Source organism: Melanaphis sacchari, unplaced genomic scaffold (genome assembly GCF_002803265.2).
Source record: "Melanaphis sacchari strain LSU unplaced genomic scaffold, SCAv2.0 Contig78_pilon_pilon, whole genome shotgun sequence".
In the NCBI taxonomy this organism is placed as follows: Eukaryota; Metazoa; Arthropoda; class Insecta; order Hemiptera; family Aphididae; genus Melanaphis; species Melanaphis sacchari.
The window spans coordinates 10459-36555 of NW_020271554.1; the positions used below are offsets into that span (position 1 = coordinate 10459).

At 24.2% G+C, this 26097-nt stretch overlaps 1 protein-coding gene across 1 annotated transcript; it reads left to right on the forward strand.

The window, feature by feature from the left end:
- Window positions 1-12643: 12643 nt before the first annotated feature.
- LOC112601445 (tyrosine-protein phosphatase non-receptor type 14) lies at window positions 12644-25094 on the forward strand. The gene is made up of 23 exons (XM_025349087.1): window positions 12644-12960; window positions 13202-13390; window positions 13452-13621; window positions 17746-17843; window positions 17944-18014; window positions 18173-18331; window positions 18428-18513; window positions 18588-18720; window positions 18816-18905; window positions 18976-19151; window positions 19257-19398; window positions 21040-21113; window positions 21200-21335; window positions 21418-21564; window positions 21639-21768; window positions 22357-22638; window positions 22752-22957; window positions 23030-23154; window positions 23215-23308; window positions 23377-23577; window positions 23660-23819; window positions 24434-24597; window positions 24786-25094. The coding sequence occupies exons 2-23, from the start codon at window positions 13217-13219 to the stop codon at window positions 24912-24914; spliced, it is 3147 nt and encodes a 1048-aa protein (XP_025204872.1). The 5' UTR covers window positions 12644-12960; window positions 13202-13216; the 3' UTR covers window positions 24915-25094.
- The last annotated feature ends 1003 nt before the right edge of the window (window positions 25095-26097 follow it).

A 26097-nucleotide genomic window follows, 5' to 3' on the forward strand; every position in this document is an offset into this window, starting at 1 on the left:
TTTAATTATTTTGCAGTTTTGTGGTCTGTGGATCACAAATTTTGTTAATGACGCAGTCATGAATTGCTAAAGTGATGTAGTTTAAATTTGTTTAATTAATTGAAAATGACATAAACACAATTTTATCAATATTTAAAGATAGATTTTTATCATTTAAACTTTTTAATATCATACTGAAACCTCTGCATGCTTTCTCAGAAACCCTATCTCATGATTTGTGTGAAAATAGAAGACAAGTGTCATATCAGCATAAGTAACTATCGACTCATCAAAATTAATATTATAATTTTTATTTAATTTATATAAAGGTACCTATAATAAATAGAATGGGTTCCAAAACACTACTTTGTAGAATACCATTTTTAATTTCATATGTGTTTCCATTTACTTCATTAATTTTCATTGTCTATTTTTTATTGTGTTAGTAGGTTTTAAACCAGTTTAGGATCGAATTATTTATTCCTAAGTTAGGTAATATGTTTAATAAAATAATACGTTTTAAAATTTTAAGGAACACTTTATTTAAACCCACAGCTGTATTGTCTTTAAACAGTTTAAACCTATTAATAATATCAAGTATGTTCGACAATTCGATTTTTTTTTTTTAAACACCTCATTAAAAAAAAAGTTTTTATGAACATGACTTATCTCTGACTATCTCTGAAGTGATAGATTTATTTAAATTATTTTGAACGATATTTATAAAGAAATTATTAAACATATTAGATGCTGTTATTTGGATTATTTTTAATATTTATTTCACAATAAATATTTTTTAATTTCATAATATTACTTTTAGATCTCAATTTAAAGTCGGTAACTTAACTTATTAGTTTCCATGTCAATTTTGAATTAGAGCTTACATTTCTGAATTTTTGTTCATAAAAATTAAGTTTTACTAGTCGTACAGTTTTTGTGAAGTTATTCTTGTATTCTTCTAATATAACATATTTAAACCTTCATATATTAATATAATATGAATTATTTGTGAATTCATAGGTCATAAATATTTATACAGTTTGAATAAAAATAACAAATTGATAATAAATTATTTTTCTTGTCCACTGTAATTATTACCTATACATAGTATAAAATCTATTGCTACTATAAATTTTTTTCTTATCGTATCTAAAATTTTAATAAATATTTAATTATTACTTAGATACTATATTTAACTTATATTATATTAAGTTTCGTTCACTCATGCATATGGTCGAACAACAATTCAACAATATTAAGTGTAGAGTATGAACTTTTATTTAAGAACATTTTCAAACGTTTTAAGCATATTAAACACTTCAATAGGATGTATCGAGATGGGTGAACACCTTTTCTTAACATAAAATACTAATTACACGTTTTGACTATTAAAACACTTAAAACTAGAAAAAATAAGAATTAATAGAAAACATATATAGTTTTAATAATTCACTCACATAGGCATCATTTATCAGGTATAAAAATGGAATTAATCAGCTGCATATTTACGTTATTGCACTACGGATAGATAAATTATATTTCAGAATTTGTAATCGGAAAAAAAACTTTTTAAATCTCTCTAATCAAAATTTTTTTCATTTAGGATTTTTTAGCAATTTGATTAATGTTTTTGTAATTAAATATACCTACCCCACCGAAGTGCTAATATTATGTGAAACCCTGTAAATGAATACACAATTGTACATAAATAAATATACCTATATATTTATTAATCTGTTTAGATTATATATAAATATAAATATATATTGTATATAAATATGCGTACCTAATAATTAATTTTAAAGTTATGTTTGTACCTATATTGTATTAAGAAAATGAATGAATTATGAATACTTGATAATTGCAGAATTATTGATGAAAACACATAAATATATATTTAAATATTTTTAGAGATTTAAAAGACTTTTAATTTTAATTATACATTATAGTAAACTCTAGATAATTCAGTTTTAAGGGATAAAAAAAACTATCAAACTACAAAGGGTTAATAGCTTATAAACCACATGAGTTTAATGGGGATTTTTTTTCTTGAAATAATCATAAGTTATCAAATGTTCAATTAACATATATCATCTGTATTCTATAATATAATGGATGCATGTATAGCTATCATCATCAGTATTATCGTTATACGTACCTGTAGTTATTATAAAAAAAAATATGCTATAAACAACCGGAAGTAGGAAGTTTATCAAGCATTAAATGTGTGTTAATAATCAAATGTTCAATTAACATATATACCTATCATCTATATTCTATAATTTAATAAATGCGAGTAGATATTAGTATTATGCGTACCTTAAGTTGTTATTAAAAAAATATGCTTTAAACAATCGGTAGTAGGAAGTTTATCAAGAATTAAATATATTGAATAAGTATTTTTTACAGATCGTCAAAACAATATTATTAACCTACTTATAATCTCTAGTGACTTTCATAACATCCTTAACGAACTGATTATAAGTTATGAGTTATAATTAATAAACTACAATTAAACTTTTATGTATATATTGGTAAAAACAAGATAAATATATACTAAACAGAATTTTAAAGAATATTTTATCATTTTGTCAACTGTTTTTCTTCTTTATTTTTTGATTCGTAATTTTATGGTAAATGTCATAGCCAAATCCAAAAACACTTACTGTGAACGGTTTATAATTAACCATAAACATCTACATTATATATATATTACTCATAAATCATAATTACGAAAAGTAGGTATTAAAAATTTCAAAAATTTACTTTTACATGATTTTAAGTCATTACAATATACCTATATTATTTATACTGCACTATAGTACTGTACAATTATCATTTACTATTAACTTTAAAAAAATTCCACCAATTTATTATAATAGAAAATATACAGTAGGTAATAGTTATATAATATTATAGGTATCCCGTCATTTGGTCGCGGGCATTTGGTCGCACGACAATTGGACGTGTATGACATTTCGTCGTGTGTGTATTTCAATGCATGCTACATTTGGTCGCGTGTAATTTCGTCGTATATACCTATATTTAAATATATAGTTTTTAAAGGTATTGCTCATAATTTTAATTTTTATAAATAATAATATTTTACTGCTTTATTTAATTTTTTTTTTTTTTTTTGTTCTGATTAAAATACTTTATTATTGTGTTGTTTTTTTAAATATTTTATTTAGACAATTATTATTATTTTGATTGAACTTAATTTTACATTTTATAAATAAATAAATAAATATATATATATATATATAATCATAAAATTAATTTACTAATATGTAAAATTATTATTATTTAGAATATATCTAAGTATATGCGATGAAATTACATGCAACAAAATGTCGTCCGCGTTCAATTGTCGTGCGATCAAATGGCCGCAATGAATTGACGCGCAACGAAATTACCGCGACGAAATGACGTATAAGGTTAAAAGTATAACCAATATTATAATACTACGAATAATATTTTTTGAATTATGCAACAAAATAACAAGTATTGTTTAAAGATATTATACTATTTTACGTATAAAAATAAATGCGGCTTTACTCTAAATTTTTTTTACTAATTTTAGTAAACAATTTATGAAGAATTTTGGATTTAACTTTCACTCTTTGTGAATTAAGTATAGATTTTTTATCAAGATTTATAGAATAAAAATTAAAAAGTTAAAATTTTTAAATTTTTATAAATAACTCAAAAAGAAACAAAATATATTAAAAACAATACCTACTGTCTTAAAAATATACTGATATATTTCAAGTATATACTTGATTATTACTAAATAATTATTTATTTTGAATATAACATTAAAACAAAATAGATTTCGTCAGAAATTAGCGCTATTTAAATATTTCCATTTTTCCGTATTTTTTTTTTAATTTTAAAGAGGTACTGGGAAATTTCACTTCTGCCCTTTCTTCAGAACCACATTCGAATTTGAAAATTAAAACATTTTTACTGCTTTAAATGGTGATAATAGACATTCAAAAATGAAGTAAATATATATTACACGTATCATTGAAAAATCAGTATGCATTTATTACTCAACATTAAGTCTAAAAATCAATTGACTGGATATAACTGCAAGGTGGAAGGTGAGATTTGTAATATCATTAACGTTCATGACTCATGATATCATAATTTAATGAGCCACTGAAACTTTATAGTTTTTGGTATTTTTTATCGACAATTACATCACAATATTAGTTTTATATGGACATTTATATTCATCAGTCATCATGCTATAGTATTAGGGGCTTTCAAACTGACTCGTTTGTCAGACAACAGACCCTTATTCAGTTAACTGTAATAAATAATAATAATACGCCCTCATAAATTAATTTTACAGGACTTTTTGTCTTGTCAATTTTCAGACCACCCACAAAGAGTTAGTAGTAGTCATTGTCGACGATTATCAGTTGATTTAAGTTCGATATTGATTCGATTGAACATGATTTTTAACATATACTTTATAGATAGAATAATAATATATACAGATTTAACTATTATTTAAACTAAGAATTATTCATTGGCCTATTATAATATAAAGACTGTTCTTTATAAAAAATATTATTAGATATTATAAGGAATGTGATACTCGATTAGATGTTATTTTTTGTCACTTTTTTCGTATAAACAGTTTATATGGTTACTAACAAGAATCTCGTAATATAAGGAAAGTCAATAAAAAAAATTTAAGATTTATTACCTAAAAAAATGTCATCGTTTTTGAAACATTTAATTTTTCTCAAAATAATATTTTTCATGATAAAAAATAACAAAATAATAAAAATTATCATTTTTATACATGTTTGAATGACAGCTAAATTTTCGATTTCATATTCTGTAGAATGTGCAAGTATTTCTGATAATTTCATTGTTTTATAACACTTTTATTTAAATGAAGACCAAGTTAATTAATTATAACACAGTATGACTACTATTATAAATTTATAAGCATTTAAAGCTTAGATGAGTTAAGGGGCACATCGACATTTAAAAAAATATCGATCATCTACCATTTAGTATTTTCTTTCATTTAAACTTATAATAATTTATATTTATAAGTTATAACTTGTTATTATTTAGAATTGCTCAGTGAAAAAAATAATAAAAAATATGGAAAAATGGGAATTTTGGTGCAACTTAAAAACAAATAATCATGGGTACTCGAAATTTTTATCAAATAATATAATGTTATATAATCATTTTATATTTACAATATAGTTTTCAACATTTTTAAATTCTTTTTAGCTATTTATAGGGATGATAAAATTTCAATTTTTTTTTTATGAATGTCAATTAGAAATTATTCGTTGGATATAAATTTTTGAAAATTTAATACAAGATCCCACATAAGTTATTTTTACATGAAGTATAAAAATAATAAAAATGCATAAGCACAATTTTTTTTATACATACATATTTGAAAAAAATGTTAAACAAAATTTGTTAGAATCTCGAAAATGTTCCAATTATTTTGTGGTTAAAAAATCATAAAAACTTTTCTTTTTATTTAAATTTTTAATAAATAATACAAGATTCCTCATAAGTAGACAAAAGTTTATACTGAAATCATAAAATCTAAAAAATATATAAAAGTGATTATATTTTATAGACATTTTAAGTCAAAATTTAGTCTTAATTACTTATTTAATCGATAAATATTAATAATATTAAATAATATTAATTAATAATGTTAATTATTTTTTTATAATTAAAAAAAAATATTCGTGTGAATTTAAAACTGTTGTGTTTATTATATTATTATTAATTTTACTATATGTATGCAAGGACATTTTTGATTTATTTGTTTCTATTTTTAATTATTTCACCTTTTATGGTATGTATTAACAGGGATAATATATTATTAAATTTGAGTTATTAAAATTGATATAATATGGTATAAATATAAATTACTTTAATAATTTTGTATTAATAATATAAAAAATGCAATATTTTTGAAAAAATTAAATTATCCTACCATAATACAAAAAATAAAATAAATAACTTTTAGTGTAATCGTTTTTTATGTACAACAATATACCTACATATATTTTAGTGACTCACTCAACATCTAAAATACAGCAGACAATACTCACTTGCCAACCTTTTTTTAATATTTAAGTTACATAAAATAAATAAATATTCATTCATTAAATGGTTTTTTTAATTATTTTAAACTATACATGATATTATTTAACAAAATGTTAACTAAAAACAACAAACTACCTATAGGTTTACTTTGCGGGTGAATTTTTTTCTGCAATTCATGGAGTATATTATTAATTATTATGGTCATTTTTCGGTACTTAATTATACTTAGGTGATTTTTTTCAATAACAGCAGAAAATATTTTAATGCATTTTTATTTTTTATTTTTTTTATTGATCTAAGCAAAACATCGACAACTAAGGCTATTATATACAGATTATGATATATAAGATACATAATTAATTAGGACACATATATATATATTTTTTTATTTAAGGTTAAACAATTTAGTTTGTTTTGTAAAATGAATTATTTCTAGATTTTTTTCTTGATTAGGTCCGAGCGTGGTGTCAAGGTTGTAAGATATCCCATGCATAATACGCGCTCTTGATTAAACTTTAAACAGTCGAAAATTAAGTGTTTGACGGTTAAAGCAGTTCCACAGGTTTGGCAAATGGGGGTTTCTCTCTGATCATCAGGAAACCTTAAAGTATTTAAATATACTCATTGTCTAATACAATTATTATACCCATGTTATAAGTTATTTATCAAGATATTGTTATAGGGTAAGTACGTTTTTAGACGACATTGTATATAGTATGAAAAAAATATTATCATTATTAGAAATCTTAAAAAATAAATTTTTAATTTACTAATTTATTATTCCGTTAATTAATAATAATGTGTAATTGGAAAATCATTTTTTGTTAAATTAATGAAGGTTTTCATAAAAATAATCACGTCGGGAATTCATTAAAAATGGATTATCATTATTTTTTGTTTTCAGATTCTATCATTTCTTCAAAAATAAAATAATACTTCATCCATTAAATCTTCACGTTTTCTAATGCATAATTCTAGATTTCATATCGCTCATTGCTTGTGCATACTGCATTTCATTGTATTATTATTATTATTTTTAAATTTATTTAGGTGTCTACCTACTTAATCGTAGTTACCGATACCATTAAATTATATGCGTGAAGGTATTTTACTGTTTTGTCCTTAAATATATATATATATATATACCTAGATATTATTAACTAATTAAATATATTTCGTGGCATATCCAATTTTTTTATTCCAAGGTTTATCTATTAAAGAATTAATATTTAACTATTTTGTTATTTTTTTACGCAATATACGTATACATTTTAAAAGTTTAAATTTTTGCTCTTGTTTTGTTCTATATATTTTTTCAACTTGTGTTATTACCTAGCGTATCTATGTAGAGGGGATTAGTATGGTTAACTTATATTTGTCAGTGGTATGACACTTTCTCTTCGACAGTCGTAAAGCAATCGTCTTTCGCGTACTTACCTCTTAGATATCCTCTTCGGAAGCTGATCTTAGTTTTGTCGTCTTTACATGTATGCGAAAATTCGACTTTCACATTACATAGCTTTTGAATATCTTGTGATCTATCGCATGATTTCGATTCTTAGATTTATTGAATCATCCGCTTTCTTACTATTAACGTCTACATCCAATTTTGTCCATTTATTAAGTGTCCTTATATAGCTGTAATAAATAACTATATATTATTTTATCTATTGTACTTAAATTTCTATTTATAATTTTCTTGAATAAATGCATGAATAATATTGATAATCTTAACAAATAGAGTATGCATTTATTTTGTGCTATAGTGTTGTTATAATATTTGATGGACAGTACATCATACAAGAAATCTGAGTATATTTAATTACGAACAATTAGCTAAAATGATTGCTATATAACACAAAAAATATTTTCAACCTACAATCCATCCTACATTATTCATTTTATTCACTGTTTTGGAACTTTTCTTCATCGTAAGACTCGCTTATAGGCATACGATTTCTCTTCTATTCTAGTATTCTTTTTAAGTAAATCATATATTCATCGTATATATTATATAAAGCTATTTAGTATATACGGTACTTATTTCTGTTCTTTAAAAACGTCTTCAATAGTGTTTTTTGTTTGGTATTTTCAATGAAGTTTTTCTAGTTTATAAGACCATTAAAGCAACAAAAACTATTCAATTTTTATTATAACCACCGACCGTTGGCGTATTTACCTGTTTAATTGCACATAGTACATTATATATATTTTATTTGATAACAGTTTAACGTTATGGGTGCTTTCTAAGTATATATGTATGGATATATAATATTAGATGCATGACAAATAATAATTGCAGTATAATTTAATATTAAAATTACGTTGAATCATTTTGTTTAGAAATACAATTCTTTAAATGATTTTTAGCTTATATAATTCAATATACTTTTCATTTATTCAATTTAAAACTGTAATAAAAATACACATTTTATTTGCAAGTTTATTAAAAATGACTCATATAAAATTAATTTTATAATATGGTTATAAAAACTCTCTAAATAATATTAAACTATTGAGTGTAATTTCTTTAATTTAATTAATATTTTAAATTTAAATAAACTAATCACTAAAAAAATAAAAATATTGTTATTTGTTTATTTCATATAATGTTATTGGTATTCCGTATTATTTTTATACATGAATATATTGTATAAACATGAAGTGATAAAATTGATGTGCCTTACAATACACAACAAAAAAATAAATATTTATTAAATCGTGTATATATATAACTTATATGTGTTGACACACTTGACACAAGTTGAGTAAGAATACAATTTTTACTTAAATCAACGCCTTGTTTGGATAAATATTTATTCATTATTGAGAACTGCAGCTGATCTACGTACGTGATACATTATAATATTATTAAATAGTATTTGTTATCCGTTAGTTATCAATTAACTTACCTATAGACAATTTTTTTTTTTTTAATTGTATATATGTCTCTTTATTAAAATATAGACTGTAGGTACTCGATTTGTTTCATGCGGCAAATTCTTAACTTATGATCATATTTTCCTTCTTTACCATAGGTACTGTAATATTTAGTTTTTGAATTCATCACTCATCAGCTTATAGAAATAAAATAAAATTCATAATGCTTACACGTTTCAATAGTATGTTCTATCATAGAATGTTGGGAATCCATGTATGGCTGTCGGACATACCTTGCGTTCCGCAGCCCCACCACAAGCTGTTTGATTTTCGTGTTTACAATATGATTGTAGGTCAAAAATGTATCGACACCCGCAACAATCCTGAGTCTTCATTTTAAAGTCTTCTGTTATGTACATACCATTGTATGACTTTTTTCTTTCAGTATGGGTACCTATAATGTAAATTTTCGTAAATAATTATATTTTTATTGAGTATCTTTAAGTCATGGTATTGATATTATACATTTGATATAGGTACACAATCAAGATCTAGAATGTATTTATATTTAATAAATTGATTAAAATCAGATTTATAAATTATCACAGCCAAGTTGTATATTGTTATAAAGATTATTTTTAACTTGATTGATTAATAATAACATTCTATAATTTATTATTCATTGACTTAAATATCTAAAAATTTCATAATATTTATAATTTATACTTTACTTACAGGTACCTCCTACCCACCTAGAATATTTAAGTTTTGTACACATTTATATTTCATACAATTTATACCTACTTTAGACTTATGGGATTTGTGACTTGCTGAGTTGTTTTTAAGTGTCAGGTGTGGCATCCTTATATGTGACGTAGGTAACATGACAACATGTATAAATACAAACGACTAACATACATTTATATTATCAGTTCGTTCTTACGTACACAATATAAATTATATGCAAATTACTTTTAATAAAAGTTAATGCAAATTATTGTTATGTGTTTATACGAGTGCATACCTATATATTATTACTACAATACAAAAAAAACGTTCTTTAAGAATTCATTCATTGGTTTTAATTTAGACTGAAATATTGCACATATTTATGTACAGTATATACATATATTTAATATATATAAATTATATACCTATACATAGATATTAATGTATAAAATGGACGATAAATAAATATGAATAATTAAACAACACACCCTAATAATAGATAGAGCCCTGCGGTCAGATTTGTAATTGGTAGTCTATGCATAATATTATGATACAGCGCATATCTATTTACACTATTTACACCTATTTGGCTTCAGCATATGCTTAGCTTCTATATACAGTATACACCCCTGCTCTGCAACAAACAGTTTCTGCCTTACATTACTTAATACAATACCATAAAGCCGTTAGCAGCCAATAGCCAATAAATTTTCATTAATACAATTTTAGTTTAACAGTTATACTGTATAACTATGTTCGTATTTACTTCAATTAATTTTATTGCTAAAAGCTTGAGTTTTGGTGGCGCATTGACTTGCATCTCATCGCATTAACTTAAATTTTTCCAAAACATAATTATACAGACTAACCACACAATTCTATATTAATAATAATATATTTCAGTAAAAAGTAATTTTTCAATTTTTACAATACAATACAACCATAATATAGGTATGTACCATAACAATATTATTAGTATCTAATTTTTTTTAGATGTTGCCATATCGATTAGCTTTACTTATATATTATAGGTACCTATTTTAAAAAATGTTGTGTTATATATTATATAGGACCCCTAGTCCTATATACAATAAATTATTATTTATTCATTTAATGCATTTACATTTGTAAATTCTTTCATGTTTTTTAATATTATATCTATGTTTATCGTAAATTTGTCGTAATTATATTTTATATCTTTTAAAAATTAAAGTATTATAATTATATATGACAACATTGACAACTATAATAAACACAAAACCGAAAACATTTATATACGTAGATAGCGCATTTAAGTGTTTATTTAATATTAAGCATGTTTTGTAAAACCTTTTTTAATTATGCGTTGCCGTCGATTTTTTTTTTACAACGTTATGTAGCTTTTTATAGCTAGGGATATGGCATAGGTACTTGAGTACTTAAACATATTTTCATCGTGTTATGTTATGTTCTGCGTTAAAAAAAAATGCACTCGCAAACAAATTTTAAGTCGTATTTGGCAACATGTCAAAAACATGAAATATATTTTTGTTTTATCTTTTTTAAGCTAATGATAATTTATGTAATTATTTTTTTATAAGATTTACAATATGATACTTATAAAATATAGTTGTACTGTCAAATGCATTGGCGTAACAATTTGAGTCGTACATAAATGAAATGTGAGGGGTTAGTAAAATTATGTTATTATATTAGAGAGTCATTCTTCTTCAAGTAGAAAAACTTTAACATTTAAATTAGCCCTTAACCTTAAAAATTATAAATAGATACATACATGAATAATTGCGCCAATGGTTATAACTTATATCTAAGTATCATATTTATGTCATGGTGATGCACACAATAACGGATTGTGAAGTGTGACGGATAAAGGCTATAGATTTATAGAACTTAGATTGTTATTTATTACAGTCATTACTGTTATTAGTCCTCTACAGCTCTACCACCATCATTGGTTTATGTGGTTATTTATTATGTACATATTACATTGATTTCATTGACACAGCAGAGGGTTCGAGAGGAGATCGATTGATTGCTCTTCGCCTCCCAAGTCGGTCTATCATTACTGGTGTACTTATGTTTCAGGACATGAACACAGATATAATTTCCATTTAATATATATGCCAAACATATACTCAACATAAAGCGATATTTTTATTTTTGTCATCGAGATTATGTAAGTACCTAAACTAAATATTTACTACCTATGGCAAACGTCATTCGGAAAAATATTTATGTGGTGCGTCATAAAATGATATTATTAACCATTTGATATTTTGATAGGCCTATAAAAAAATCGTAATGATTTGAACGATACATCATGTGGGTATGTGCGACTCGTACGAGTGGCTCTGAAGATGAGTTTCTACGAGTATAATATATATAATAATGTCCATTTGTCCCTATAACTGCACTCTGCAGCGAACCATCATCGTGATCATGTCTATTGAATATTACCACGGAACGTTACCAACGTTCGAATAATATTGTAATATTTTAATAAGTAATAATTTTCGATCGCCATTGTCGGACGAACGGACAAGCTGCGTGTATGACATTAAGGTTTTCCGTGTATTATTATTATTGTTATTTAATATTTTGTAATGCGTTCGTATTATTTCCTATATGGACGAGTATGAGCGGATGAAGTATCTAATTATTATACGTAAATTATTCTAAATCCGTACCTACACACGACGACGACGACGAGACGCCGCCACTAGTCACTACAATGAATGAATGAATCACTATAAAATCATTATTCATCAAGATTAATAATAATAGTAATGATACGGTTGACCGGATTAAATATTATCGTACCGGTCGCCCGGTATTATTGTACGGGTCGTACGATATTTTATTGGTATTGTGTTAGCGACTTGGGCTTGGGGGGGAGGCCCGACCGCGGATCCATCGCGAAAGGTAATAAACTATGATTACGTTATCATATTTATTGTTGGTCCCGTGTTGACTCTCGTCGTGTCGTTACGTTAACTGTTGGCGATCCGCGGCAGTGAGTTTTCTAATTTAAGGCGCTTGCGATGTGCTCTCATCGCCACCGTTAACCGACGAAACTATCCGTAGGACATATCCGATACCCGTATCGTCGCTGGACGGATTTTCCGTGATGCGTTGGGTGTCGTGTCTCAAACCGTCCGACGGTGAAAAGAGAGGTCGAGCGTACAGCAACAATATCCGTCCGAGAGAATTCTAGGGCACTTCGCAGCAAAGGCTCAGTGATCGCCACACCGTCGTTCGTCACTGGTGAGTGTAATTGTGTTGTCGGCATTTTTAACGTAACCGTTTATATCACTCACAACAAACTGTTGTTTAGTCGTGTAATGGGTTGCGAGAATTTCCTGTATCGCCCTGCCATCTGTGGAGGACACGTTCTTTGCTGACTTACCCGCAGAACAGCGATACAACTGTTATTTTTATTCCTTAAATTTCTATTTGGTTTCAATAAAAATACAAATATATTAACCGTTTTCGTGTTTATTTTTAGATACAGTCTTCTACTATGCCTTTCAAATTGCGTCTAAAAAAGAGTCGACAATACAATGTCGTCTCAAAATCTCTATACGTAATTTGTGTCGAACTTCTGGACAGTATATCCATAGAATGTACCCTCTCTGCTGAGAGCGTTGGTCAAGAATGCCTAGACAGTGTATGCCAAAGACTTGGATTACATCAGGTAATTGTTTGTTTAATATTATTTGATTTTGTTATTATAATATGCTTTTATTTGTTCATAGCCGGAGATCCTAGGCCTGCGTTACATATCCCGGTCTAGAAATCCTCGTTGGGTTGATTTAAGTAGACCATTAAAAAGACAATTGGATAAATACGCATGTCATTTTAGCCTGTATTTGAGAGTCATGTACTATATTAGTAATGTGTCTTTTATTAAGGACGAAATGACTAGGTTAGTATTTAATTTATGTATTTAAATTATATTTTTTATAAAATATTATAAACAATATGATATTTTTGATAATTGAAAAGTATTAACATTTTTAATACCTATACATCACTACATAGTATGACAATTATTTTTATTTGTACTGTGTATGATATTCTTAGTTCTGTGTTTCTAAAATATGTATATTGTAGTTGTTTAAGTATTGCTTTAATAGTCAGAATAATATGTGTATTTAATTGTATCATTGTTGATAATATTAATTAATTCTTTCGTTAATAATAAGAATAAAAATTGGAAATAACCTTGAATTAACTTCTTAAGTAAATCAAATTATACTTTTCACAGAATATTAAATTTTATATATATTAATAATACAATATATTCAATATATTGTATAGTGAATTTTTAAGACACTGTCAAATAGGTAAAATTAATCATTGAAACTATGAACAAATCAGATCCAACTATGTAAACATAAACATAGATTTATTATTTGTTTTATATTTGCTTCTATATAGACGAAATACTAGTGCATTTACATCCATTGATATAAATTTATATTGAAAATAGTATCAAATTTAATAATAACTATTTGAATTATCCATCTAGTCTCTAATAGTTTAGTTTTTTGGGTAAAGGTTAAAATTTTGAATTTGAATATTTTATTATATTTAAAATTTAAGGATATGAACAATTCAACTCTCAAAATATTTTCAATGAAAGAGTTAGAAAGATGTATTATTAACTTTACTATGTGGTTGTAGCCCTTCACTTCTATACACAAAAATATTAATAGAATACGCATTATACCTAAATAAATATACATAATATAACGTAATAAAAAAATATAAATATTTTTATTTACGTATCTTAATTTTTCTTGATTTTTGAATTATAACTTCAAGAATTACTTTAAGACCAAAAACTACTCATTATTTTTCTTAAATGATCAACTATGTTAGTCTATTATGAATGTTCTAAAAATTATGTTAAATCAGAAAAAATAATGAGACATTAATGTATTATTCTTACTTCAGTTATTGTGTATATATTAAATAGGTTTTCAATAATTGTATACATATAAATTTTCTCTTAAGAGTTGTTTAAATAATTGGAAAACATTGAGAAGTACTGAATAACTACTTAAGTATAAAAAAATCAATGGTTATTTTAAAAAATTTACAACTTGCCTTAAGTTTTTCCTGATTTATTCTCAGTTTATTCGTTTGAATGTCAGCCTACTTTATGTACAATGTAAAAATATTTTAAATTGATGATACTTAATTGTAAAAATATGAAAAAATATGACAAATAAATAATAACTACTTATCAATTATCACAAAATATTTGTTATTTATAGAAAGTACATTTAATTTTTAATAATTCAAACCTTAAGTAATTTGAATGAAAATAATATATTTATGTGTACTCAGGAATATGGAGTAAAATATTAGGACAAACTAGTTTCTAGTACGCGAAAATTCATAGTTTCATTCATTTACCAAATGTACTTTTTATATTCTTACCATTAATAATTTTCTACATATTATGTATAAATTCTCGATTTTCGATTACTATCAAATTATTATCGTAGATTTGTACATACATAATATTTACTATGTATACAATACATGTATAATTTTTCAAAATTGCATAACTTTTCACTGAAATTAGGAGTTGGTTGAGTTTTTGAAGCTTAATTAATTCTAGAAAATAGTATTGAAAAAGTGAAATTAAATGTAATGTAATAGAAAAAAATAACAGATTTTTAGAAAAATAATATTTTAATTTTATTTATATACACATAGATTTTACATATTATGATTATTATTCATTATTGAACTAAATATACTACATAAACGCACATCTATTTTATAATTACATTTTTTATAACTCATAATTTTAATTTGTTTTTTTGGCTTCTTGATATTTAAACTACTTAACAATTTAAACACTTAGTAATTCAGAAATTTTTGTGAGCCCTTCCAACCTCAAATTATCGAGCGTTGACTATACATGAAATATATTCAAATATCAAAAGTACCAGTTACTTGGGGTTATAATAAAAATTCCAAAAAAAGAAAGATCTGTTTTCCATATTTTGTGTGTTCTCATAGAAGAAACATATTTATTTTATTTTATTAATTTTGTCTTCATATGGTTTCATCTATGATGTGGTTATATTATAACAACTGATTAATGTCATGCTCGTCACTGATATTTCATTACATTTTAGGATCTGTAAAAAAATTTAAAATTCTAATCTTAAATCTATTTAAAGCTAAAATTAAATTAATATATTTTTTAATAACTATTGACTATTATTGATATTTTATGAAATACAAGTAGACAAGTAATTGAATAGATTTAAATGGTTTGAAATATAAATTTAATCTTTAAATATTACATGTTAAAAATCTTGGTCTTCATTTAATTAATTAATTTTTGTTTTATTAATTATTAACTGTTAAGTTCAACGTATTAAGATCATATTTTTATCATACTTAACATATAATAACTCTAATTTCATCTGATGTATTTCAACTAAGTGTTATTTATCTAATCTCAATGTTCAATAAATAAAATGTATATTTTCAAGTATTTGTTATACCTTAACAATTGTTGTGTTTAATTCAATATTATAGATTATGTTAATTATGTTAAATGTATTAGGTCTTAAATAGTTATTATTTTTATGGTATGAGAAACAAATAACAATGTATAACAAATACTATTAGATAAAATTGTATGTATTTATATACATCCATTTTAGGTACTTGTAAGTTGTAGTTCATTGCACTTGAAATAATTTATAAAGCTATTTATTAAACATGCACTTTAAAAATACTAAATCTTCTTCACTATAAAGATAGTTAATAACCCAAGTTCTAATAAATCAAAATAAATAACTAAACATGCAATTGTACTGTTTTTAAAATTATATTTTATTAGTTCATCTGATTATAAAGAATTAAAATTAGGATCAGATAAAATTATAACTTATACTCCATGTAAAGTAATATAATATATTCATTTATATTTTATTTTCATGATAATTTAATGCTCAAATAGAAATGATTGAAAAAAAATTATGTATATTTAATGTTTATTTATTGGGTATATATTATATTATATTTAAAGAATTAAAATGTGTTCAAAATGTATAGTTAAATAATAATAATAATAATAAAAAAAAAATATTAAGATAATATATTTAGCATTTAGAAATTGTAAATTTTTGTTTTAAAATATACTTATAAGTTATAACACTAAAAATCTATTATTTTATAAATTTAACCAAATATATAAAACGAATACACACTTAGTAATTCTTGTGGAAAGTTTAAATTAGTTTTTCTCTTTTCATAACGTGGAAAAGTCATATTATATTAGTCTCGGTTTTAAGCATGACTGTTAATAATTTATGGTGTCATTTAAAAGTGTTAATGAACTAATGTTTTAGTGAATAGTTTCAAGATTTTAAAAATGTTTAATTAATTATCATAACTTGTGATTTTTATGAATTTTATCATTAATACACTCTAGTTATATATTTTTTTAATTTTGGTAATAGTAATTATTTTTCATAGTAATTATCTTAATTCTGTTCTTCATTTATAAATTAATTTTTTTTATATAAATGTTAAATTAATATTTATTATAATTCAATAGCTCATTTTGTAATTTTGTGAATATCCAATAAACACAAAACAATCCTAAAATAATCTAAAATTGTTGTATACATAGGCAAACATGTTTCACATTCTCTATTAAATAATTTAAAAAAATATAAATGAATGATTATTTCAATAGATGCACATGTCTTTAATTAGTTCATAGTTTTATTCTGATATTGTTTTTGTTATTTATTAACTTAGTAGTATGAGATTTTTTGGCCATTTTATTTTTATGTATTACATCTGAAAAAGTATTTGTACAATGTACACAATATATATTTTATATGCATATGTTAAAAATGAAAAAATTTATCTTTATAAATACAATGTATCAATTATCTACTATTGTTAACTCATAATAAATTATTTTATTGATTAATATTTATTATATTTAATATAATATATCATGTATGCTTATATTTTTAATTATTTCATGGTTATGATGTCTAGGTATCATTTTTTTCTTCAATTGAAAATGGATGTTATTGAAGGCCGTATTCTTTGTGATGCTGATCAAGCAGTATTACTTGCTAGTTATAGCATGCAAGGTAGTAAAAATATACAAAATAAACATAAATCATATACAATTAGAAATGTATTTTACCTAATTGGACCTATTCATTTTTTTTTTTTTTTTTTTTTAATTAGCTGAGTTTGGAGATCATGATTTAGAAAAACATACATCTGAATATCTCAAAGATTTTCAACTTTTCCCTAAGGTAAGAATTTAGTTAAGTATTTTATATTTTTTGTTTGCTTAGTCAATTAATTTTACTAGATGCTAAATTAAAATTAAAAACATTATTAAAAGTTTTGTGGATTTTAATATTTAGATTAAACTAATTAAATGTTGTTTCGTTATTTTATTAATATGTAGCATCTAATAGCAGTACAGGGGCGTCTGGAAAGTCTCACAGAAGCTGTTATCTGCCAACATTCGGCATTAGCAGGCTTACCCCAAGGGACTGCTGAAGAGTATTATATAATTGCAGCACAACAACTTGAAGGATATGGACAGGAAAAATTTCTAGCTAAAGTATATAACATAATATTCATTATTCACAATATTTGAATTCAATAATAGGTTATTTTTAATTAATGCTTTAAATTAAATTATTTAATGATTATTTAGGATGATAGTTCTAATGAAGTGACACTTGCAGTTAGTCTCAGAGGTGTAACAATCCAAAACCAAAATAGAACTTCAACATTTTATCAGTAAATATTCAGTATTTATTTATTTTTATGTATTTAATTATATAATAAAATTTTATTACTATTTTTTTTATTAGATGGGAGGATATAGCAAATGTTATAAATCATAAACGGTATTTTAGTATAGAAGGACAGCATGAGAATTTTATTCAGTTTCAGTTTAATGATGTTGAAACTGCTAAATATGTATGGAACATGTGTGTTTTGCAGGTAAACTATTATTTTTAAGTAAAATTATCATTGTTCATTAATTTGTGTGAAGTTGTTTTTTGACTAATTGTTGTTATTACATGTTTATAATTTAGCATATGTTTTATGGGCTGCATGAAAAAATTGATCAAACCGGTGACAACAAGGCTGACATAATGAGAAAAAATTTGGAATCTCATATTGACGTAAGTAGTCAAAAATATTATATATATTAATATTGATATATTAATAAACATATAAATATTTATGTTTTAGAATAATTTAGAGAGTAGTCGAGAAGAATTAGATACTGTTGATGCTAAAAAATCAGTTATGATAAGAGGTTCATTTCCTTTTAATGGAGTTCGTGCTCAATCAACATCTTGTTTAGATTTATCCTCTTCACAAGCAAGTGAAAAAGCACGGTTAGAAAAAAATGGACACAAATCTATGTTAGTAAAGAAAAATTTTAATGATTTTGTTATAGAATTTATAATTACTTTTTTTAATAGATTTAAATTATAGATTATAATGTTTATATTAACATATTTTAACAGATCTAAATTGCCGTCATATAGATTGGCCCCAGATTATGAAACTGCTGTTCAACGTAAATATTCACAAGGCGACTATTATAATCATACTCCAAATTTAATTCCTACTACTTCTATTAGTCATCAAGATATAAATCTTCATCAGGTAAGATTGTATGAAAATATGTTTGGGCATTTATTAAATTAAATTTACCTATATTTTTTATTTAACTTATATCTAATAACTAACAGTATTTGTGAATAGACATTTAAAATGCAATTTTACTATTTAAAATTATTAGTTATAAAAAAATTATTTTTTTCTCAATGCACAGTAATTTAAAATGATAATATTAAATGGCAATATTTAATTTTTATTTGAACTTGCCTTTAATACTTAGAAAACACATAATATGAATATTTTAAAAATTCATATTTATATTTATTTATAATTCTACATTTTTTGTTGTTGTTATACATTGGCTTTTTCTATCTTAAAACTATTATCTTTTAAATATCAAATAATGAATGGTCTCTTTTTATTGTGTTTAATGTGTTTTTAACCCACTGTTACCAATATTACTTATCATTTATTTATTTAAAATATATTGTAGTATACATTTTAATAAAAAAGTTTTTAATAGTGTGGTCATCAGTAATTTTTCATATGCAAAGGATTGTTCAATTACTTTAAGGTCAAAATTTTGTTTATTTGTCAAATTTAAATAAATTAAGGAATAGTCAAATAATTAAATTATTTCTCACTTTATTTATTGATCTAGCTATTAAAATACTATTTATAATCATAAATTATAATACTGTTACCGGTTATAACGAGGTTGTTTATTGCTACTTTTTATTATTTTAAGTAATCTAGCTATCTAACTCTTATAATTAGACAGGCCTTTTTGATTACAGTTATCAAATTGATAGTTTAGTATTAAGTATTATAATAATAATATAAAAATGAATTTGATTCTATATTTTGCCTAAAATATACTCATGTATTCATGCTATTCACATCTTATTATTACTAATATTTTAATTATAATAATTTATATTTATTTTAATTGTCGTTTGAAGTAAAATATAATAAATAAATAAGTATGCTAATTACTTGAATAAATTATAATATTTTAATTAATTTATATTCCTAAAAGAGGTATATTTAGTGATATGATTAACTTTAAAATTTTCAGAGGCTATAATCTAATATTCAATTAACTTATCCAAAACCTAAAGAAAGTATTTATTGTAATATTTTAACCACCTTTCATATTAAATATTAAAATACTAATTAATTCTATAAATTTATTGGCCATTATTCACCCATTCATAAAACCCATAAAAAAACTCAAAGGCCTCCCAATTATCATTTAGCTAATACAATTCAACATATTGAGATTAAGTTGTTATTATGAAATTTTCTAGTTAATATTTTAAATTAATGATAAATAAATAGTCCAATCAACTTTAAAGTTATAAATTAAAATTAACAGAAATCTATAATAATTACTTTTAAAATAAAGTTGTAATATTATTTTTATACATTTTTACAAAATTATTTAATCAGAAATTTTTTTATTTTAAAAATTATTTATATATTAAGGACTTTTGATTAAAATACATACTTATCTAACTATTATTATTTTAGTTATTTATAGTCTTATATAACTTATATCATTATATGTGTCAAAGTCAAAGAATAAATCTTATAATATGTGCCATATTATGAAATAAACTAAAATTGTTATTTTAACATATGTCCGTGAGATTAATTAATATTATTATTATTTTTTTTTTTTAGTACAACAATGACTATAAGCAATTTCCTGATGTCACTCAGGTCAATATAGTTTCAAATGTTCATCCCATTCATGGGTGTGTACCTATAATTGTTATTAGTTGTGTCACACTTCACATAAACCTTATTTATAATATACTGTTATTCATTGAAATATTTTCAGAAAAACATCAGATTTAGATATTCCAGCTCAGGATACTGAATACATACAAATATTTAAACCACCGCCACCTTATCCAATTAGTTATAGCACACCAGATTTAGCAAGAGCGTGTCCATTAGGATACATTCAAAATCCAGTAAGTATTTATTTAATTTATTTCTTTAATTTTAATGATATATGTTTTGTATTATCAAGATACATATTTATTACTTTTTTAGGTAAGTGGTTCAAGTCCTGATCTTTTGTCATCAAGAGGTCATAATTTCCAGATTGCTCCAAACCGTTACAATGCATCTCATATGTTAACAAATTCTGATACTCACAGGACTTACACAAATTTGAACGCCTTGCTTGAACCAAAAAAAGTTTGTTTTTTTTTTCTAAAAATGTCCTTAGTCCAGTACTAATAGTTACTATTTATCTTTTTTTTTTTCTAAAGAATTTAGATGAGTTTCGCACAGGTTTTAATGGAAACAATATGATGTACTATATGGGCCAACATGGTCCAATTTTAAATCAACCAATAACTAGTGTGATTGTAAATGAAAGACCTCATAATTGTAATACAGGTAAGTTTTTAATTAAAAAAAAACTTAGGAATAATTTTGGATAAAATTTAATGCAATAAGTGTATATAATAAAATGATTTAACTTAATAATATAAAATTACTACTTCAAAATCGTTTTCTAAAGAGTAAAAAATGACCAAAAAAATTCTTGTTAGTCTTTTGTTAGAATTTATCACTCAATAAATTTAATGAGTAATGATTGTTTATCATGTATATTAAACAAATTTGTATAATATTCTAATTATCTTCGAGATAAATCAATATACTGAATTGTGGGTTTTTTAACTATTAAATAAAATTTTTTTTTGTAGATTACTGATGAAAAATTACGTTTAAATAAACTTATATTATAATTTCATGTGTATAATTAGGGTGATAAAAGACTTTTGGAACTAGTTGTGTATATAATCATTGAAAATCGCAATTAAGTTATTAATGCCAATGGTAATAGTACCAATAAAATTACCTTATATGATAATTACCAAAAATTGACATTAGTTTAATTAATTTTCAACTAATAATACATTTTATTAGCTCCTTATTTTGTTAGTATGATGAAAAATCTCTGATAAGTTAATCATTTTATAGTTCTAGGTAAATGCTCTGAACCCATTTATGAAAATGTACCATTGCCATGGAATTCTAAAGATGTTCGCAACCGTGTGTCTAGTGCACAATTATCTCCTGAGATCAAATCACCTATTAGTAAGGTGCCTCAACAAGTGCAGCCAGTAAAAGAAGAAGTTACTGAAGAAAAACAAAATGAAGTTATGCCAATGAAAAACAATACTTTGGATATGAGCAGTAGTTCTAATGTTTCATCACAAATAATTTCAACATCAATTATTCATTCAGCAGAGCAGTCTTTTGGTAAATATAATGTTAATTGTGTTGTAAATTATAGAAAATAGTATATTTAAGCAAATTAGATAGACATTTACTTCTTATTAATAATTATTAATAATTTCTGCTACAATTTTTAGACTCTTCAAACCAAAGCAGTAGTAGTGGAACACTAAAAAAGGAAGGAAGAAGTAAAAATCGCCGAAAATGGGCAGGTTTGTTAAGTGGCGCAGTAAAAAGTAAAACTTTAAGTAGAAATGGTGACATAAGTGTGGAGGAATTCAACAAACGGCACTCTACTGTTCCACGACTTCCTATACCTTCAACTATTTCTAAAGACACTATGGTATATAGATTATTAGTAAATTTTAAATTTTTGCAATTATAAATAATCCTATTTATTTTATTATAATTTTAGTGCCAAATCTTAGAACATAAGTTAGAGGACACACAGTTATTTCATGAATTTGATAAAATAACTAAAGTTAAACCAAATGCAGAATTTTCTTCAGCTTTTGTACTAGAAAATTATTCAAGGAATAGGTATGTATTTTGTTTTTTTTTTTTTATGTTGATTAAATATTAATAAAAGTATTTATACAGGCATAAGGATATTCTGCCTTATGAAGAAAATCGTGTTCGTCTATCACCGAGTAAAGAAAATCGATATGGGTATATAAATGCATCTCATATTACTGTAAGTTAAATTAATTTGTGTTTTTTATATTAATTAACCTTTTAAATTCTAAATTTTGATATTATTAGGCATCAGTAGGAAATGAACAAAGATTTTATATAGCTACACAGACACCATTACCAAGTACAGTAAATCATTTTTGGCAAATGGTATGGGAGGCTGGAGTACATCTTGTCCTTGATTTGTCCTTACCCAAAATTAATACTATAGATGAAAATTATGGAAAATACTTCCCGACAGTTGCTGATCATTCTGTACAATTTGGAGAGGTATGTGTACTAATTGTTTCATTTTTAATAATTATTAATATTTGTTGTGATAACTAATAAAATTCATCAACTCTCATTTTAGTATCATGTGTGGCTACAATTTACGCAGGAGACTGGTCATTGTGTTACTAGTAAATTAAAACTTCAACACAACTCATCTAGACGATCAAGAAGTGTATGGCATTTACGATATGATCAATGGGTCGAGCAGGATTGTCCAACTGATGTTTCACATTTTCTTGGTCAGTGATAATTATTTATAAAATCGAGATTTTGAGATAAAACTCCATTCACAAAAACATTTCAAAAAGTTAGGTTAAATAGCCAATCTATGCTGTGTTCCTTTCATTGTTACTTTAAACAGCGTAGTATAAGAACTATTTGTTTTGTTATTTATGTAGATATATTTAATAATTATTATTAATCATTATTTCATCTAATGTACTGAATATAGAATATGACACAATATTATATTCTATGAAAATATTTATGCATAGTCTGTTTACTGTATCGATACTGCAATGACATAATTGTAAGTGTACATGTATAATATGTGCTTTGGTATGAAAGCATAATTTTACAAGTTGTATAATTTTTAATTTTTAATAGGGAATAGTTCAAAATATTACATTATATATTTTCAAAAAAATAAAATAACATAAACAGCTTAAAAATGTCCATACTTTATTGGTCAAAGTAGTAACAGATGTTATTGCAGTGCAGACTGGCTGTTAAATTGCTTGTCTCATCTCTGTGTTTTTACAAGTGAAAGTTGCACATTTTTGGATTCTTCAATCTAGCTTTTATCAATAGAATACATTTTTTTACCATAAATAAACGTTTGTTTTGTAAATAGGCTTTTTGGAAGAAATGAGTTCAGTACGTGAACACACTATCACAGAAATACCAACAGGACAAAATCGTAATCCACCGATTCTTGTCCATTGTAGTACGGGAGTGGGTAGAACTGGCCTTGCAGTATTAACTGATCTTCTACTTTATACACTAGATCACAATCAGGTATGTGTTAATTTTGTTGTGGAAATTAATGTACCTATGTATACAATTATGGAAATTACGTACAATTAATAAAGATAATTATTTTATTTTAAAAACTGTATTGACTATGTCAATAACCAAAAATTCAAATTATTATTTGTCCTGATTTATTGTTTGATTAGATATTTATTGATTAATGTGTTTTCTAGGAACTGGACATACCTAAAACCATATCACTGGCTCGACACCAACGCATGTTGTTTGTGGAAACAGTTGCTCAATACAAATTTATACACTCATTGCTCATTTACTATTTGAAAAATTCACGTCTCATTTAGTCAAAATTATGAATGCAGCTTATGTAATAATTGTTATGCTCAAAATACCACTAAAAAATACAGGGTCATCAAAATGTTAAATATATAATAAGTTTGTGTATTCGTATGTGTATATACTCAAATAAAAATAGAAAATTACATTCATTTAAGAACAAATCATTTTACAGTATTTTAAAATAATGCAATTAATATTAAAAACAAATAAAATCATCATTATTGTACTTATATTGATTTCAGTAACTTTTTTTTATATATAATGAATTTAGTTCATTAACAAGTATTTTATTCCTTTAACACTAGTAATGTTCTTTTGTTTTATTTTACAAAAATGTTTGTTACATTAACTTAGTATTAAATATTATTGTTTAATCGCTGTATACTAAGAATATTGTTCTTAATATTTTAAGTCAATGTCTTAAGGGAATAAATCAAGTATTAAATCCTTACAAATGTTAAGAAATTAGTTAATTTTAATTTAAAATTATTGTTTATAATTTAACTTGCACTATTTATATATATCTATGAATTAAGTATTATATATTATTTATTATTTTTGTATGTTGTTTAACAATAACACGTATTTATCGTGAAGTTGGTCATGATTATGTATGCGCCTAGTGATCAGTAATATTTATGAAGTAAAATCATTAATTTTATTTTTTAAGAACAAATTTTTTATATTTTATTACTATTACTATTTCGGTATTAATAATTTAATTATTGTTAAATTTTGATTTGTCAATACTATAAATTTGTTATAATTATTGAACTTTGTTAACAGAATAATATTTTATACAAATAAATCATGATTTTTGTAACACTACTCAACAATAACCAAAGTCTTAAGTAACTCGAAAATCTTCAAAACCTTGGAATCCAGTAATCAAGTCACTATCTGATACTATTATTGGTTTGAGTGCTGAATGTCAGTTTTCGGTTTTTCGTTTAATCATACTTGAAAATTAAATACTGCTAACTTCACCATACGCACAAAAATACCACCGGGGATACGCATAAAATTGAAGTATATTTATATGTACTACAAATCAAATTTGTCTAGAAAAATATTTTATCGTTATTGTATTTTGTCTGTAGGCAGATATTTGATTGAATTTTAGGGAGGGGGGCTTAAATATTTCTTTGCATTGTTGCAAAATAGGTAACTACTTATACTTTGAAAAAT